Source organism: Protopterus annectens, chromosome 6.part0 (genome assembly GCF_019279795.1).
Source record: "Protopterus annectens isolate FY-2018-M chromosome 6.part0, PAN1.0, whole genome shotgun sequence".
Taxonomy (NCBI): Eukaryota; Metazoa; Chordata; order Ceratodontiformes; family Protopteridae; genus Protopterus; species Protopterus annectens.
Window position 1 is genome coordinate 1258177217 of NC_056737.1, and position 16858 is coordinate 1258194074.

At 38.9% G+C, this 16858-nt stretch overlaps 1 protein-coding gene across 1 annotated transcript in view; it reads left to right on the plus strand.

Annotated features, from left to right (window-relative positions):
- The window catches only part of GPD2 (glycerol-3-phosphate dehydrogenase 2), a 2212620-nt gene that overhangs the window by 1977431 nt on the left and 218331 nt on the right, over positions 1-16858 (plus strand). Inside the window, exon 15 of the mRNA XM_044073653.1 lies at positions 2172-2270. Within this exon, the coding sequence (XP_043929588.1) occupies positions 2172-2270 (99 nt within the window). The remainder of the gene's footprint in view (positions 1-2171; positions 2271-16858) is intronic.

Genomic DNA, 16858 nt, shown 5'->3' on the forward strand with positions numbered 1-16858 from the left:
ATCATTGTTAATAAGGTTATTTTCATTATATATTTTTGTCTGTCATTTAAGCATGCTGCTGCTTTTTCCTTTTACTTAAAAAAGTAGTGATATTTTCATTGATTCATAATCTTCTGTCAGTACAGGGTAAGTCTACAGTTATCTGAGGTGAGCTTCCGTTAGTCCAACAGTTAGTATACTAGTAATAACATAAATAAAAGCAAAAAAGAAACCCACATAAAGCGTGTGTGAGAGAATTATAATAGTGTACTGGTTTTCAAATATTGTTAGTTCTATTAGTTTAGTATTTTTTCATGTCAGATAGTTTCTGAAGCACATTTCATATTATACATTTCTTTTCAGATCAGGAAGCGTCAAAATATGATACTGTCATAAATGTGGCAGTAACACACCACAACTGATCAGATACTGTTGGTTGTATTGTAATAAAATTTCTTTGGATTATTTGTAGAATACCCACAATGCTCCATTTTCTGGCATGGAGTCATCATCTTATATTTATGCAAAACTTTTTTATTGACCCAAGTGATATATCACCTTTAATTTTGTGCCTTTTATCACTAAGTCCCTGTACACAGAGTGCACTGAAGCCATTGTGCCTTCCAAATATATGTTCTGCAACACAAATTGTCCATCATTCCTACTAGGTTATGAGAAGCAAAATTCAAAACACTGGCCTTTTATATGGAGTCTTTAAAATAGTATGGATATTAGCTGCAAAAAAGCTGCTTTAGTGTGCCAGTCGCAATTCTTCTTATAACGTAAAAGTAGCCCTGTGTGTTCTTTTTTAGTACACCTGCTGTTGGCTCATTCGCCAGATCCTAGTTGTGTCCTCTCCTCATCAAACCCCATGTGCAAACACTGTTATTGTATCCCCCACCCCATCCTTTTGGCATTAACATAGGAAGGTTATAATTTGTTTAAATTAACTGCCAGAATCTTCTAATATCAGCCTACCTTCTTTGTAACTGCCACAGTAATGATTCTGACAAAGTAGAGTTTTATTTTATTAATTCTGTTTAAAAGCGTGTGGTCATTTTTGTACTCACCCTTATCCCTACTCAGCTCTCCATATATATGTGTGTGTGTGTGTGTGTGTGTGTATATATATATATATATATATATATATATATATATGCACAAACACACACACACAATCTTAAAAAAAAATGCGGGGTTGTGTGGGTGTTTGCTGGATTGTAGTAGATATATTAGGCACCCCCCCTTTACAAATGGAAGAAGTACAAAACAATACATGTAATGTATTTAGCTTACTTGTCCTGTAAAAAAAAAAATCTTAAATTGGTCACCTCTTTTGTTATACAGTGCACCTTCCACAGTTGTACAGTTCAGGAATCAGGGATTATGAATACTAGCTTTCATGTAATGATGATATTCTGGGCCATTAGGTACATAAGGTGTAATGTTCTATGTTACCCTTATCCTTTTTACACACACACACAAATCTCAAAATGCATCTGTGCAGGATATAATTGTATAGGTTGCTTTTATTTTGTGGATAGTGGGTGGAGTTACTCTTCAGTCCTGAGAACTAGGTAATATGGAAATGTTTTAGAATTTTAGTTAATTCTGAAAAAGGTAGCAAATGTTTTAATAGCAAGGAAACATTACATTGTGTTTTTTTTATTTTAAGAGGAAGCAGAAGGTTCTTTGTTGCATTTTTAATGGAAGTAATATGTCTTGGATCACTTGGCATTAGCTTTTATAGAGAAATCTTGACATTTTCTGTTTTAGGACCCAGATATGTGCAATGCACCAGTTACCCATAAACAATGATTCCATCATTTAGTATAAAATATGATGTAGCTACTTAAAATAAATAAATATTGATTTGTTAACCAGGTAGGCCCACTGGACACACAGTCCCTTTTCAGGGGTAACATGGGAGCAATGTCAGGTTAAGTGACTTGCTCAAGGTCACACAGTAGACAAATGAGAGTTGAGAAAATCAAACCCTGTTCAACAGGAGCTACAGCTGACAGCCTTAATCCTGTGCACCAGCTGCCAGAGTTCTGTCCCAATGGGCAAAGGACTTAAACTGACCTTCTGTATGGCAGCATAGCACATATTAGACTTGTAATTTATTCAGTAATGGTAACAAGCAACTGTAAAATCCAAAACTTGGCTAAATATGCTGTTTCTTTTTTCAGACTATATCTGTTCAGCTAGATGAAAAGACGCTCCATGAAATTTTAAATGAAGTGGATTTGAATAAAAATGGCCAAATTGAACTCAATGAGTTTCTCCAGGTTAGTAAGACTATTTATTCTGATTAGAAGGATATCCTCAAATATATTTTATTCTGGTATATGAATTTTTCCTGCATCCAGTTCACTGTGGGATCCTCAGTACTTTTGCTCATTATCAGAGAAATGCAGCATGTTCTGTCTCTGTCTGTTTTCCCCTCAGGGTAGTCTCACTAACTAAAAACACTATAATTTTATTGGCTACACTCATCTATGTCAGCTGCGTTCATTCTGTCACAAGGCATACCTCTCAGCTGAACATTCTCCATAAAACTGTGGTCTTCTGGCAAATCATTGGCACATCATTAAAGATTGCAGTCAGAAAATAGACAGACATTTGAGTTTCAGACTTCATACCCCTCAGAAAATCCCTGCTAATGCAAAACCTGTTATTCTGTCAACTTTCTAAGTTTGTAAGTGCAATATTTACATATTGTCCCTATTTTGGGCCTTTGTCCCCCCATTATTTATGGCTTTGTCTAGATCTCTTGCTGTAAGAGGTTGAGAGGTATGCACAAGGTTAGATTCTGTCACAAGATTAGGTTTAGCATCATTAGTAGTAAGGTGATGCAATGTATGCTTACCCTAACCCTTGTAAGTTTTACAACCTGGGTTCTGTTAACTAGGCATTTTGTTGTATGACAGACAATGAATGGGGTTTAGGTTAAGTTTCTCTAATTTATCAGTAATGCACCATGGAGGATAGTGTCAAAAGCCTTGGCCAGGTCAAGGTAAGCAATGTGTACTGAGTGGCGTCTGACCACAACCTCCGTAACCTTTTCAAAGAAGCTTACTAAGTTTAGTAGACAGGACCCATCCTTCACAGAAAAACTGAACTGACTGGGATCCAAGTCACTTAAGCTGCCAGTATCTGCATGCATGTGCTAAGGCATTTTCCACGTCTTTGCATTTACGGCTGGTGAGGCTGATGGGGCTGCAATTACTTGGGTCTCTAAAGAGACTGCTCTTATATAGGGGAGTCACAGTGACTTCTAGGCATTAGACACACACTCTTATGGATAGGCTGTGGATGAGCTGTTTAAGCAGAGGGTCAGATAGTGTATATTTTTCACTGATGAAAATGCAACCTGGTATGTTGTCATGTCCCATGGAAGTATTTGTTTGCAGCCTTTGGCAGGCACTCTGAGACTTGTTCCACAGAAATGTCAAATGAAACTAAATTTTCAAGGATAGTGGGGAGTAACACAATGGTGAAGTGAATTTAAATATTTAATATGCAGACATGTAACACTCCCATGCCTGATAAAAAGTATATATATATTTAGAAAGCTTGTGAGGAAACTATTACTCTATTTTTGTTTACTTGGATTGCTTGTCTGTGTACTTAATAAAGGATTTTCGCCTGGAAACAGACTGCCTGCCTTGCTTGGATTACTTTCGAATACTTAGTAATGCTGTACAATTATATATTTTCTATTATTACTTTTTGTTTTGTTTTGACTTAAGACGAGTTTACGTTTGCTACTTCTACTACTATTGTCTGATCTGATTAATATACAGTGATTAACTAGAAATATATGGACTGAAAATCTTCCACACAGAGAAGTTTCTTACACTGTTATGTATTTAATGGAAATACGTTTAATAAGAGAGTATAAAAACATGTTAATATTTTTGGTGGTATTTATTGTATTCAGGGTATGCACTTATTTTTACAAAAGTGTTTGGGACTTTAAGGGTTTGTCTGTCTGTTAGTTTGCGATTATTAATTGTGAATGCTTCATGTGATTGGAACAGCATTGTAATTTATTGAGCTGTGTGGTGACTTAAGTTATTCCTTGAATGCATTCAGCTAAGGTACCAGAAGCACTAGTAAAGAAAGTTGGTTCACATCTACTGGCTCCATTGTATTTGCTTGGTGAATTGGTGATAGTTCAAGTTGATGTAAAAAATTCCACAGCTGCTGTTGTGATTTTCGGCTTTTCCTGCTGACAGTAAAGAGTGGGAGACTTTGTTAACAACATGATTTAGCACAATGACATTTGGTATATATACATTGTCAAAAGTATGTGCACAGATGAAGGATATTTGCAATAATTTATATGACAGATAAAATCAAATAACATGGGGCATTATGATCAGGTCTTGGTGCTGCGGTAGCATTGTCGCCTCACAGTAAGACGTTGTCCTGTTCGATTCTCAGCTAGACCGTCTTCTGTGTGGAGACATGCGTGAATGGGCGCACCTTAGTTGAAGTTTGTGCGTCAGGGCCGGCAACACGGCATGTAAAAATCTACTGCCAATCATTAGCAGACCGGAGTTCTGCTGTGGCAACCCCTACCGGGAAAAGCCGAAAGACACAGCAACATTATGATCGGGTCTCCAATCATAACCATCTTATTCAAGAGATGGTTGCCAAGAAATTCATCTGTAAAACTAAATCTTGGTATCTCTGTTTAGAATATATATATTTATATATATATATATATATATATATATATATATATATATATATATGAGTAAGGTTTATGAACAGTAAGACCTAATCAAAATTCTTAGTAGAGCACAGATTTCTATGTGCTCCACATGCTTTAAGTTACAGAAAAAAGTGTAGGAGCATGAGATGTTTTATCAGTTTTCAAAACCTTTGAAAGTGGGTAAAACATTTTAGTACTGTTAAACAGAGACACCAGACAGAAACAGTGTCCTTCTGAAGGGGAAACTTTTTAACAGCTGGTAGATGATTTGTTTAGCCAGACTTTTGTTTATAAGCATTGAAGTATATAACAACATTTAAATCAGTTTTTTTCTGTATGCCACTGTTCTTTGCTGGGCCAGCATTGAGCTTTGCTATTCGCCAGTGTGAGAAACACTTAGAGGACCTTAACAAAAACTTGTTGAACACCTTTTTGATGTCTGAAAGGTACTTGACAAGCTTGTCTTGCTTTAGTTTTGAAGCATGCAAGAAGTGCTCCATGCATACACTACATATATTTAGTCAACGTCATCCTCCCCACCCTTTGATATAAACAAAAACATATTTTTTCAGAAGTATATTGCAGTGCTTTAACTTTTACTACACTTCATCACACCTGCTCTTCCACAAGATCCATACTGCACTAACACTTTGAGAGAATTTCCACAGTTTCCTTTCTAAATTTGCCTTAGTCAGTATGAGTTCCACCTCTGGTCTTCCCTGTAAGAGGCCACTGACGTAGTGGAGCTAACCTAGTCAACAAAGGTTAAGTAAATAACGTTGTGGCATTGCTTTGATTTACTTGACATATGGTTCAATTTGCCTTTGGATAACACCTGATGGCAACTCCCCAGATCTCATTTGCCATGAAAGGTTCAAGGTTGTCTTCTTTACTGGCTCATTGGCTAAGTGGAATTTTTGATATTTTTTGCTTATTTTTCTTATTCTTTCTCGGTGCTTCGGCTCGTGAGCTCGGCTCCCACATCCGCTTCTGAGCCTGCTCCCTCCAGTTCGGAGTCGACCTTCTGCTTCCTAAGAATGGAGATCTTCAGAGCGGGGGTGGTAAGGCTTTCGAGGTGATAGACAGAGCTTTGTCAAGTACTAAAGCTCTGCCATTGGACTCAACATCCCTCCAGCAGCCAATAGCAGCCTCTTCTCCCCCACCTGCCCCTAAACATAGGGATCCAGAGCCTCAAGGAGCCCCCATAGGAAGTATCCCCTCTTCCGAAACCTCCCCAGATTACCCCACTGGAGAGGTCCCTAGGAAGAGAGTCTGAAAGAGGAAGCATATTGACTCATCTGAGTCAGTCACTTCTGGCACTGATTTGGATGAGTCAAAAGGGTCCCCATGATCCCCCTCTGAGGATGTCTCCTTTGCGGACATCCTAGAAATCCTTAGACAGAGGGGTGATTGGAAGACCTCTAACCCTACTGAGGACGAGTCAGTGTACCTTGAGGCTTTTGGTTCCCAACCTTCCACCTCTTGGGTGACACCGCCATATGACCAACTGTTAGGGGTCATATCTCGGAAAGCTTGGACCTCTCTGGACACAATGGAGCCTATCTTGTGGAGGCCTAATAAGTTTATTACTGCTCCAGAAGACAAAATCTTTCTAACCAAGGGACTACCTGTGGATGCTATGATGGTAGCAGCAACCACAAAGAAGGAGTTATCTGAGACATCCTCAAATATCCAGTCTCCTAATAAAGAGTCTAGGACAATGGATAGGTTTGAAAAGCGTACTTTCTCTTCAGCGGCTTTTACCTTACAATTGCCGAACTACCTCTCCCATTTTACTAGGCTACAAAGGGATCTCCTAAAATAGTTGGGAGATGCCGTTCAGGGTTCAGTAACTTTGGGATCCGCTGTCAAGGTATTTTTGCAGCTCTCTACCCTTATCTCTATTGCTAACTCCTCCATGAGGCTGATTTTGTTACGCAGCTGATGGATCAAGCAGCCGCATCAGGAATATCTCTTAGGAGACATTCCTTGATGCGTCTATGCAATTTTATGGAGTCCTTCAAGTCTTTCTTTGCCAACATCCCCTTTGATGGTTCAACTCTTTTTGGACCTCAGGTAAAAGAGACTTTGACCAGGTGTGAGCAGGAAGGAAAAACCTTATCTGCTGTGAAAGTCTGTTTTTCCCTTCCTTCCAGACCCTATCCCAAGGGTCAAACAGGAGGGTAAATGTGGTTCCACAAATCCCAAAAAGGTTTCCCTCAAGCACATGGCCAACCCTCCCCTAGAGGCAGAGGGGGAGGTTATAATGGAAGGTGCCGCTCTCGCGGCAGAGGGGGTCCGCAACACCAGCGTGATAGAGATGCTTTCTCTGCTCGGCCCTTTCATCGCCCCTGAAGGGTTGCCCAACTGTCCATCTCTGGAGGCAGTCGGGGGTCGTATCTCACTGTACCCAAGCGCCTAGCTACAAATTCCTCAAGATCAATGGGTACAAAATAGAATTTCCAGAGGTTACCTCATTCCTTTTGTTTCCGATCCCCCTACAAATCGGTCTTTACCAGATGTACCACCTAATCAGATAGACCGTGCAACATTAGAAGTTATCTTGTTGCTCCAAAAAAGAGTCATCCAAGAAGTCTCCACAGTGCAAATAGGATCCGGAACTTAATCACAATTCCTTTTAGTTCCAAAAAAGACCAGAGACTGGAGATCAGTTCTAGATCTCAACAAGCTGAACAAGTCTGTAAAAAAATTGAAGTTCCTAATGATCACTCTGCAGTCAATTCTTCCATTTATAGGAAAAGACAGTTGGATGTGCTCCATCGATCATCAGGACCCGTACTACCATATCAAAATGGACAGGTGCTCCAGAAGACACCTACGCCTTCAGCTGGGAGACAGTCATTTTCAATTTTGAGCACTGCCCTTTGGCCTCACTACAGTCCCCAAAGTGTTCAAATGTATGGCGGTGGTCACAGCTCACCTGAGACTTCAGGGAATTCCGGGTGTTTCCATACTTAGACTACTGGCTCCTCACTGCTACCAAGCACCAACTAATCCGAGCCAGGGACTAGATTAGGAATTACAGTAAATCTAAAAAATCCACCTTATCTCCATCGCAGAATGTTGTCTTCTTAGATTCAGACCTAGACTCAACAACCATGACAGCAAAACTGACACCAGAAAGGACAGAATCGTTACACAACCAAGTCAGACTCTTGCTGACCAAAGACAAAGTACAAGCCAGAATAGTGCTTCATGTTCTAGGTACTATGGTGTCCACCATTCTTTTAGTTCCCCTAGCCCGTCTACACATGAGAGTGCTTCAGTGGCTACTATTTACCCAGTGGTCAATGCAGGATCTACCCTTGTCCCAGCAAATACTCATTATAAATTCTTCCAAGAAGGATCTAACATGGTGGTTACATACAGATCAGCTTTATCTAGGTCATCCCTTTGTTCTCCCTTAACAAAGTGCAGTCTTGACCACGGACGCTTCCCAGATTGGGGGGTGGCATTATCTGGGAATGACGGGCCAAGGTATCTGGCTGGATCACGAGAACCACTTCCACATAAATGTTCTGGAGAAGAAAGCAGTGCTATATGTGTTGCAAGCACTTCACAGTTCTCTTCCTACCAGGAAAATTGCAGTTCAATCAGACAAAGTGTCAGTAGTGTGGTACATAAGCAAGGGGGAACCAAGTCTTACCCACTTTGTCGAGAGGCACAAAGGGTATGGAAATGGGCAATGGACTCTCAGCGTTTTCTGGTAGCAACGCACATCCTGGGGAAGTACAATGTGATAGCAGACAAACTGAGTCAAGCAATTCTGATGCCTCATGAGTGGTCCCTGAAAGCAGAGGTTGCAGAAGAGATTTTCCGCAAATGGGGTCACCCTTGCTGTGATCTGTTTGCCATGTACATGAACGCCAAATGTAGCAACTATTTTGCCCTCATTCCCCATCCGGGGATGTCACCCAGGGATGCTCTGGTCCACAATTGGCCTCTGGTACTTCTTTACGCTTTTCCACCCTTTCCTCTCATACCCAAAGTGATTCAGAAAGCAAAACTGTTGGAGTACCCTGATCCTCATTACTCCTTACTGGCCTCGTCATGTCTTGCACCCCTTCCTGTGGCCTTCTCTCTTGGAGGAACCATGGATTCTGGAACCATCTCTGGACCTCCTGATTCAGCAATCGGGACAGTTCCATCCTACCATCCAGACCCTGAAATTGAGAGCATGGCTGCTCCAGTTCCAAGAATAGCCAGGTGTGTATCCCTTTCTCCTACTGTAAAACACATCCTTATTTCTTGTCACAAACCTTCCACCAGAAAATTATCCTCTTTTCCATTTGGGAGAAAAAACAAGGCATAGATACCTACTCAGCTCCCATAGAGTCTATTCTGTCCTTCCTCGCATCTATTTTTCAAGGAGGAGTGCAGCTGCTACCATTTGAGTTCAGTTGGCTGCCATCGCAAATTATCATTTTGGGAACATGGGAAATTATCATGTCCCACTCTTTATGTAAAACCTTTTTGAAAGGAGTCTTCCTTCTCAGACCTCCAATTAGGCAACCTCCGGAGCCCTGGGACTTAAACTTATTTCTGACCTCATTGATTTCTCCACCATTCAAACCAGCTTTTTCATCTGACTTGAAATTGTTGTCTTGGAAGACATTATTCTATAACATCTGCTAGGAGGGTTTCAGATTTACAAGCTCTGACCATTCGACCTCCATATATTATATTCCATAAGGACAGAGTTTCCCTAAGGAGTAATCCTTCTTTCCTTCCCAAGGTATGCTCAGAACATAATCTAAACATAACTATTGAATTACCAGTATTCTTCCCCAATTATGGTAACAAATCAGAATACAGACTGCATCAATTAGATGTCTATAGAATTCTCTGATTTTACCTGCACAGGACTAAAGATTTCAGGAAATCGGATCAGTTGTTTGTTTCCTTCTCAGAGAAAAACAAAGGCTTGCCTGTTTCCAAAGTAACTCTGTCTAAATGGCTTTCAGACTGCATTTCATTTGCTTGCAAAAGTGTTGTGAAACAACTACCTGCTAAGGTAAGAGGCCATTCATCTAGAGCAGTATCAGCCTCATATGCCTTCAAATCTAAACTTCCAATTGATACCATTTGTGCAGCAGCTACAAGGGCAAGACCTTATACCTTTGTCACTCATTATAAATTAGATTTGGCCTCCCGGGACAGGTCATCCTTTGGGTTCACTGTGCTAAAGAGTCTCTTTGATTGAGCCACCCAGGAAAAAGGTGCTGGGGACATTGTCCCATCCAGCAAGAATTACGGCGAGATAGGACTACATAACATAAAGAAGTTATGTATTTACCATAACGTTCCATGTTTGTAGTCCATCTCGCCTACATTCTTGCGTCCCACCCTCCTTCCCCCTTCCTGTATCCTGGAGGAACTGGTGGACTATCCATTATGCTGCCTGACCTTGCTTTAGTTGTCTGTCCATATGCCATGGATAGTAAAACAAAATCTTTTTTGTTTATATGTACATAGTTATTGATAGAATAATCACTATTATGTATTTAGTTACTTTCTTGCAAACAAGATCTGGGGAGTTGCCATGGTGCACCATGGGATAGGGGATATCCTTGAGCCAGTAAAAGCTCTCAAGCTTTAGGATCGGCCGAGTTGGAGCCGAGGTTCAGCTCCGAACCCATCCAGCAAGAATGTGGGTGAAATGGACTACAAACATGGAACGTTATGGTAAGTACATAATGTCTTTTTTTCATATGTTTTAAGGAATTATGTTATTGTATCTATAAATAGCTTCACTTGGGCATAGTGCATTTAGTCACTTTTGCTATTGATCTTAAATTATTTTACATACAGCACCTTTATACTGAAGCAAATTGCTGCTTGGAGTAGTTTCCTGGTTGTATGATCTACTGTTGCAATGACCTTTCCCAATGATGATGGTACATTTAAAGAAGTCAACTTTCTTGACAGTAAATATATAAGCAGTAGTCACAATAACAGTTACTCCCCCACCAGCTTCCCTTTACTTGTGGTGAGTTCATAATCCTTTTAACAAGAAAGCCTTGAAATTTTATTTCTCATGCTTTGCTGGTAATGCTACTTGTTACTGAACTCTCAGAACATTGTACTCTTCAAATTCTGAACGCTTTACTTTTATGTTTACTAATATTCTTCCACTGTACATTTTACATCATGCTGACACTTGCACCCACAGAGGCTTTGAAATCTCTTACTTAAATGTTATGGTGTGAAATTAAGTATGCTGCTTACAGGAATGTTATTTTGCATACTTTCAAGTCAGTATGACTCCATATATAAATTTGGTGAGTATAGTTTCTAATCATTTTTCCTTTATTCAGCTGCTTATACAAACATTGATGATGTTGAAACATTGTTTTATTCAACTTTGGGCATATGTGTGTCTGCATTATAGATAAACATTGAGTACTTCAAATGTTAGTATTATTTGGCTTTTCCATAAAAGAATGGTAAACTAAAGTAAGATATGTAGCTCAAAACATAGATAACACTATGTTTTAAGACTTTTACAAGGTTTAGCAAAAGTCTTGCCTTAAAACTATGAACCAATGAAAATAGAAGCTTTCCTGTCTCATTCGGAACATAAACTTTCCAAAAATAACCAATAGCATTCATTTATAAATGGGAATGTTTCCTTGCACAATTTTATGCAGAATTTATTAAGATTTTGAATCATTATCATAATGCTTTCAAAGATACAGTATCAGTACATAGAGAGATGCATGTATACATAAGAGGTATCAAGCATCACAATGCTTTCCATTGACATAAAGGAAAGATATATTGTAAGTTAATAATAAACCAAGTCTTCAACTTGATATCATGGAAGGATCCAAATAGCCTGGTATTATACCAGAAAATATTAGTAAACTACTGAGATTTATAGTTTGAAATAAGTAATGAAAAAACCCTCTCACTGCTGTTGAAAAACAGTAAGAGACCTTTCCACATAAACAGTGTTACTCTTCAAAGAGCTTAAAAGTTTCTCAAGGTTGCCATCATTGAACTTTATTCTATTCCTTATCTCCTGTCATTATATTTAACTTGTTCTTAAAGTTGTTAAAGCTTACTGCAGCTCTTAAGACATTGCTTGCCTGTTCCTTAAAAGGCCAAACAATATAAATTAGGAAATCTGCCTTGATATTTGCATGCACTGTGTCTCACGTCAGCAGTTTATCACGGGTTACTTCTAGAGTATACATAATGTATGAGGAAAAACACAATATAAAAACCCAACATCGCCAGCTGTTCATTATTTACCACCTTAGTCACCCTGAATAAAGGATAGTAAATGGAAAATGTACCCCAGATGTGTTGTAATAACCAGCAGAGCCAGCATTAGTTATCCTGCATGTGATATTTTTATATTTTTGTAATATTTTCATTTTACTCTCTGGATAAGAAATGCAAGCCTTGGCTCTAGATGATTGTCACTGTTGAAGTGGCACTCTGACCACATGAGAAAAAATAAAATGGGAAAAAGGGGTTATGGATGGATAGGTGGTTATGAAAAAGACAAGAAATTATAGTCAGTAATAGGTCTAACTCATGTCATATAAGTGAGCACTAACTGAACTACTTTCAAGATACAGTTGTGAGCAACCTGCACTGATTTATGTTTGAATTAAAGATCTTATCCACCAATGTACCCATACCTTTGTAATATTCTTCCTTAATGACTATGATGTCAGTTAACTCATAATGCATTTTACTGCACTTCTTGATACTGAATATGATGTGATCAGCACACAGCAGGTGCAATTTCCCAGTGTTTTTGTGTGAGATGTTCCCTGGCGCTGGTTACAACAGAACCTGTTTTTGTATTGTCAGCAAATTTAGTTTGCCAAGTGCTGAGAATTTGAAAAACAATTGGCCCCAAAACAGGTCCATGTGGTATACCACAACCAACTGTAAACTCTACAAGCATCTACAAAAGGATCTAGCAGCAAGTGGAATAATACAGGATATACTATCAGGATAATTTTCGGAGCTATGAGGCCATTATTAATGTTACATTATGGTATGGCATATGGAACACATTGGTTAAATAAAAAAAAATGTGTCATATACCTGTAGTACTTGATCTGGTGCCTCATTTACATTAGTAAAGCAAGGCTGGGAGAGGTTTCATAGTGTCACTAAAATAAGCATAAGTATTCTTAAGATGTTAAAAGTATTCTCTAAAAGACCAGCCACAATGAAAGTAATAGAAATATTTAGTAATAAATAATAAAATAGACAACATGACAATACTGAATATCTAGTTACAATAAATGCCAGAGTTTCAATCACAGGAGTTATAAAAAAATAACACAGTTGAATAGATTCTCACAGATGCAGAAAAACAATACTTAACTAATCTCACTATATTTTCCTGACTGACAAAACAAACAATTACTATTCCCTAGTTAAGTTACTTACTACAGCAAGGCAAGGTGAGTATTGAGTTGCTTATTACAATAAGGCAAGATGAGGTGTGAGTTTGTGTGAGATATCTGTGAGAGATCTTTCTTGTCAGGTTCTGAAGAACAAAGTGCTCCTGCGAGAGTTGTATCATATCTCTCACTAATATCTAGAAAATCAGTTCAAAGCTGGTTATAGAATGGCATCACATTTGGTTGCCAAACTGTGGTACAATACACACCCAGAACTTTGCCAATATTTTTTGCAACATCTAAAAGCTATAAAACAATTTTAAAAACTTCTACTATTCCAGGCTAGCAATTAATTCACCATTAAGGACAATATAATAAGATTCCTAGTCCTGGTTTTCCCAGACATGCATGTATATCTCTTTTCTGTCCTGCAGGACCCACTGTTGATGCATTTTTAACACAAGCAACTGTACAAATCAGTGTGATAGTCAAATGACATAAAATTCTTTACAAAACTCCAGCTAGCTATGCTGGCATATGTTACACATACACTGCACTGGTCTACTCTTCCTGACACAGACAGCACTACCTCATATCATCACACCTCTCCCCCCTTTGAAGACTCGAGCTAGTTTTTCAAGTGACCCTGGAAAAACATTGCTTGAGTGAAGTGGGCCTATCTGGGAACACATGAACCTATACCCTGGCTTGACAGCCCATCTGCATTGGCATTGCTGACACCACTACAGTGCTGCTGTGTTGTGTCATATGCCTGAAACCCTAGGCTCCACCTTAATAACTTGACATGTTACTGCCGTGCATGATGTAGCCATGTTAAGGGATTGTGGTCTGTAACCACAGTGAATTTCCTTCCATGCCGATAGAGTTAACGTTTCTGCAGTGTCCATACTATGACTAGACATTATTTTTGTACAGCTGCATGACATTCTTACCTGGGTTGAAGTCCATGGCTGAGTGCTCTTCTCCCATGGTTTGAAGCATCCACCTGCACAACAAATTATTTGCTGTAATCTGGACTGGCTAACACAGGGGGTCCTCCCAAAGCCCCTTTAAGTTTTGGAATGCCTGCTTGCAGGCTGGGGTCCACACTACCTTATCTTTCCTGCTTTTCCTCAGGTCTGTTATTACCAGATCTCCGTCAGACTCCTCTTGCCATCCACTGCAAATACTCAGCACCAGGGCCTCCCTGTCACGGTAAGGCTTCATCATGCTAGCATGGTACAGTTTGTGCCTCTGTCTTCTGCCTAGTAGGTTTACCATGTAATTAACAACATTGACATTTCTTACCACTTCAGAGGATCCCTCCCAAGCTGCCTGCAGCTTATTGTGTCTGAAAAGAATGAGCACCATAACCTGCTGTCCCACAGCACAAGACCATTAGTGGGTGATAGGGGGGTGGTCTTTTGCTTCTTCACTCCACAGTGCTTCCACAGACAAGCCAGTAGGTCTACTACTACCACAGGATACTTCTCTCCTGTGTGACTGGGGGGGGTTGGGGGTAGGTCCCAGCAATACAATACTACCCTCTGAACCTCTTCTTCAGTCACAGAAAAATATCAAAAAAGGAGCTGAGAAAAAAATGGAGTGCTATGTACATACAGGTAACAGCTTATAGTGACAGATTGCAACAGATTAAATACAAGAAATTATTAAGAGATCATCAAGATTTCGCTGGTTTCCAACGTGATAATCAAGTTCCAAATATGGCTCATACAGATATTGAAATTGAATCATCTATTCCTATAGATACTGTTTCTTACCAACAAGCCCTGAAAGAACCGAAAGAAATTTGAATTTTTAAGAGCTAAACCGGCGGCACACAGGTCAAGCTACTAGTAGTGGTTTTACCCTACCTGTACGACATCAATTCAGACCATTAAACACATTAGTGTTTAACTTTGCCATATCTCTATTGAATGAGGTCTTTCATTCATTCCATCACAAAGTAATATGATCTTTTGATGGTAGGCAGATCGATAGTGATCTTTATAGTATCTTTTAATTGATTTTTCGAAAATACCCTCATTTTAAGGGTCTGCCTAAGATTCATAAAGAAACCATTCCTATACCTATACTGATCAATTATTGGATGATCTAGATAAATCTTATGATATATGGTATGTTACCCTTCTGCTGTTCTAGTTTTCGCTGGATGTTAAAAAGCCTGTTCACAGTAATCCCAAATGAATATGGAATATGTCTTCCTCAATCAAGTTCACTACTGAAACAGTCACAACAATTTGTTTGTAGCCTTTTTGGACCTAGTATTAAACAATAATGTTTACTGGGAATGTCTCATTTGTTTAATAGTAGTTTATATACTAATATCTAGGATGGGATGAGAAATGCAAATGATTTGGTCAGGGTCAGCATTTAGAATCTATCTAATTCCTTATTTACAATGGAAACATCATCTATCATCTTACACTTCCTCCTCGACATTACAATAACTAAAAGTTCACAAGGTCTGATCTCAACTACTTTGTCACTATGTAGCTTGAATTGCTCTGATATGAATGATATGCATATGAGATTAATAACAAACACCTAGTTTTAGGTATAAGAACAAGTAGAAAAAAAAATTTCTGCTGCATTGATAAAGTTGGTAGTCCATTAAGTAGTAGTATAGACAAGAATTTTTTAGATTAAGTACATTTTCATGCAATAAATGCAACATGTGTAAAGTACATAGCTAGTGATGATCAGTTGTCCATCCCTCTATTAATTACAACCTATAGACTAAATTTTATGCCACTTGTGAAACCATTAATCTTGTTTATTTAGCAATTAAATCTGAATAATGCTTTAGAGTTATACAAGTGATAGGCCCTAACAAGAGAGGAGGAGACAGGATGAATTATTTAGAAACAGTGGAATTAAAATGGATTTGGAGACTGATGGCACATATTGAACCAGGTTTAAATCAATATATTAGTATTAAACCTATTTTAACTGCACGTGATTAACAACACAGTATAATATATTTAATACTGGTTTTTGAAATGATGAAATGTAGTATATATTTCTATTTTTATGTGTATATATATATATATATAAATATATTTGATAATATATGATTTACTTTTAAGAGGCTTTAGGTATTATTATTTATTATGTGTTAGATTAAAATTTGATAATATTGCTTCATGTCCTGAGGAACTGAATATATATGTATCTTTATTTCATTCACTTCTGCTTCTAAACTGCTACATCTCATTGTATTAGTTTTTAGCAAGCTTAATGATAAATATTATTTATGAATATTTGAACCATTGTTTGATGGGATGGATGATTTGGTAGCATAAAGCTACTCATTGTAATGAGTTGTATAAAACCTGAGGAGCGTGCCTTGGATGCGCATTTGCCATCGTATCTGCCCTCCATGGAGGACAGAGCCACCGCCCTCAGGGTATCTAGTAGCATAATCTACTACCACCAGGGCATTCTCACATGTCTGCAGGTACCTGTTATGGGCACTCAACTGCTGCTGTATTACTGCCCTCCCACCTCATCTCTCTCAGGTCCTCTCTGTATAGTAGTAAACCCTCCATCCAGTTTACAGACCCTTCCTTGGTGCCTCTTAGGGGTCCAAAAGTGAGAGTCTCTCTCAGCTCACCTTTGTGACCGCCTGTGTGCTACACCTCTGTGTCTGCAGCTCCACCTGCCACCGGAACATCAGGCACACAGGCAGCTGTGGCTCACTTTCAGTCTCACTGCTACAGGTTAGCTCCCTTCCTGA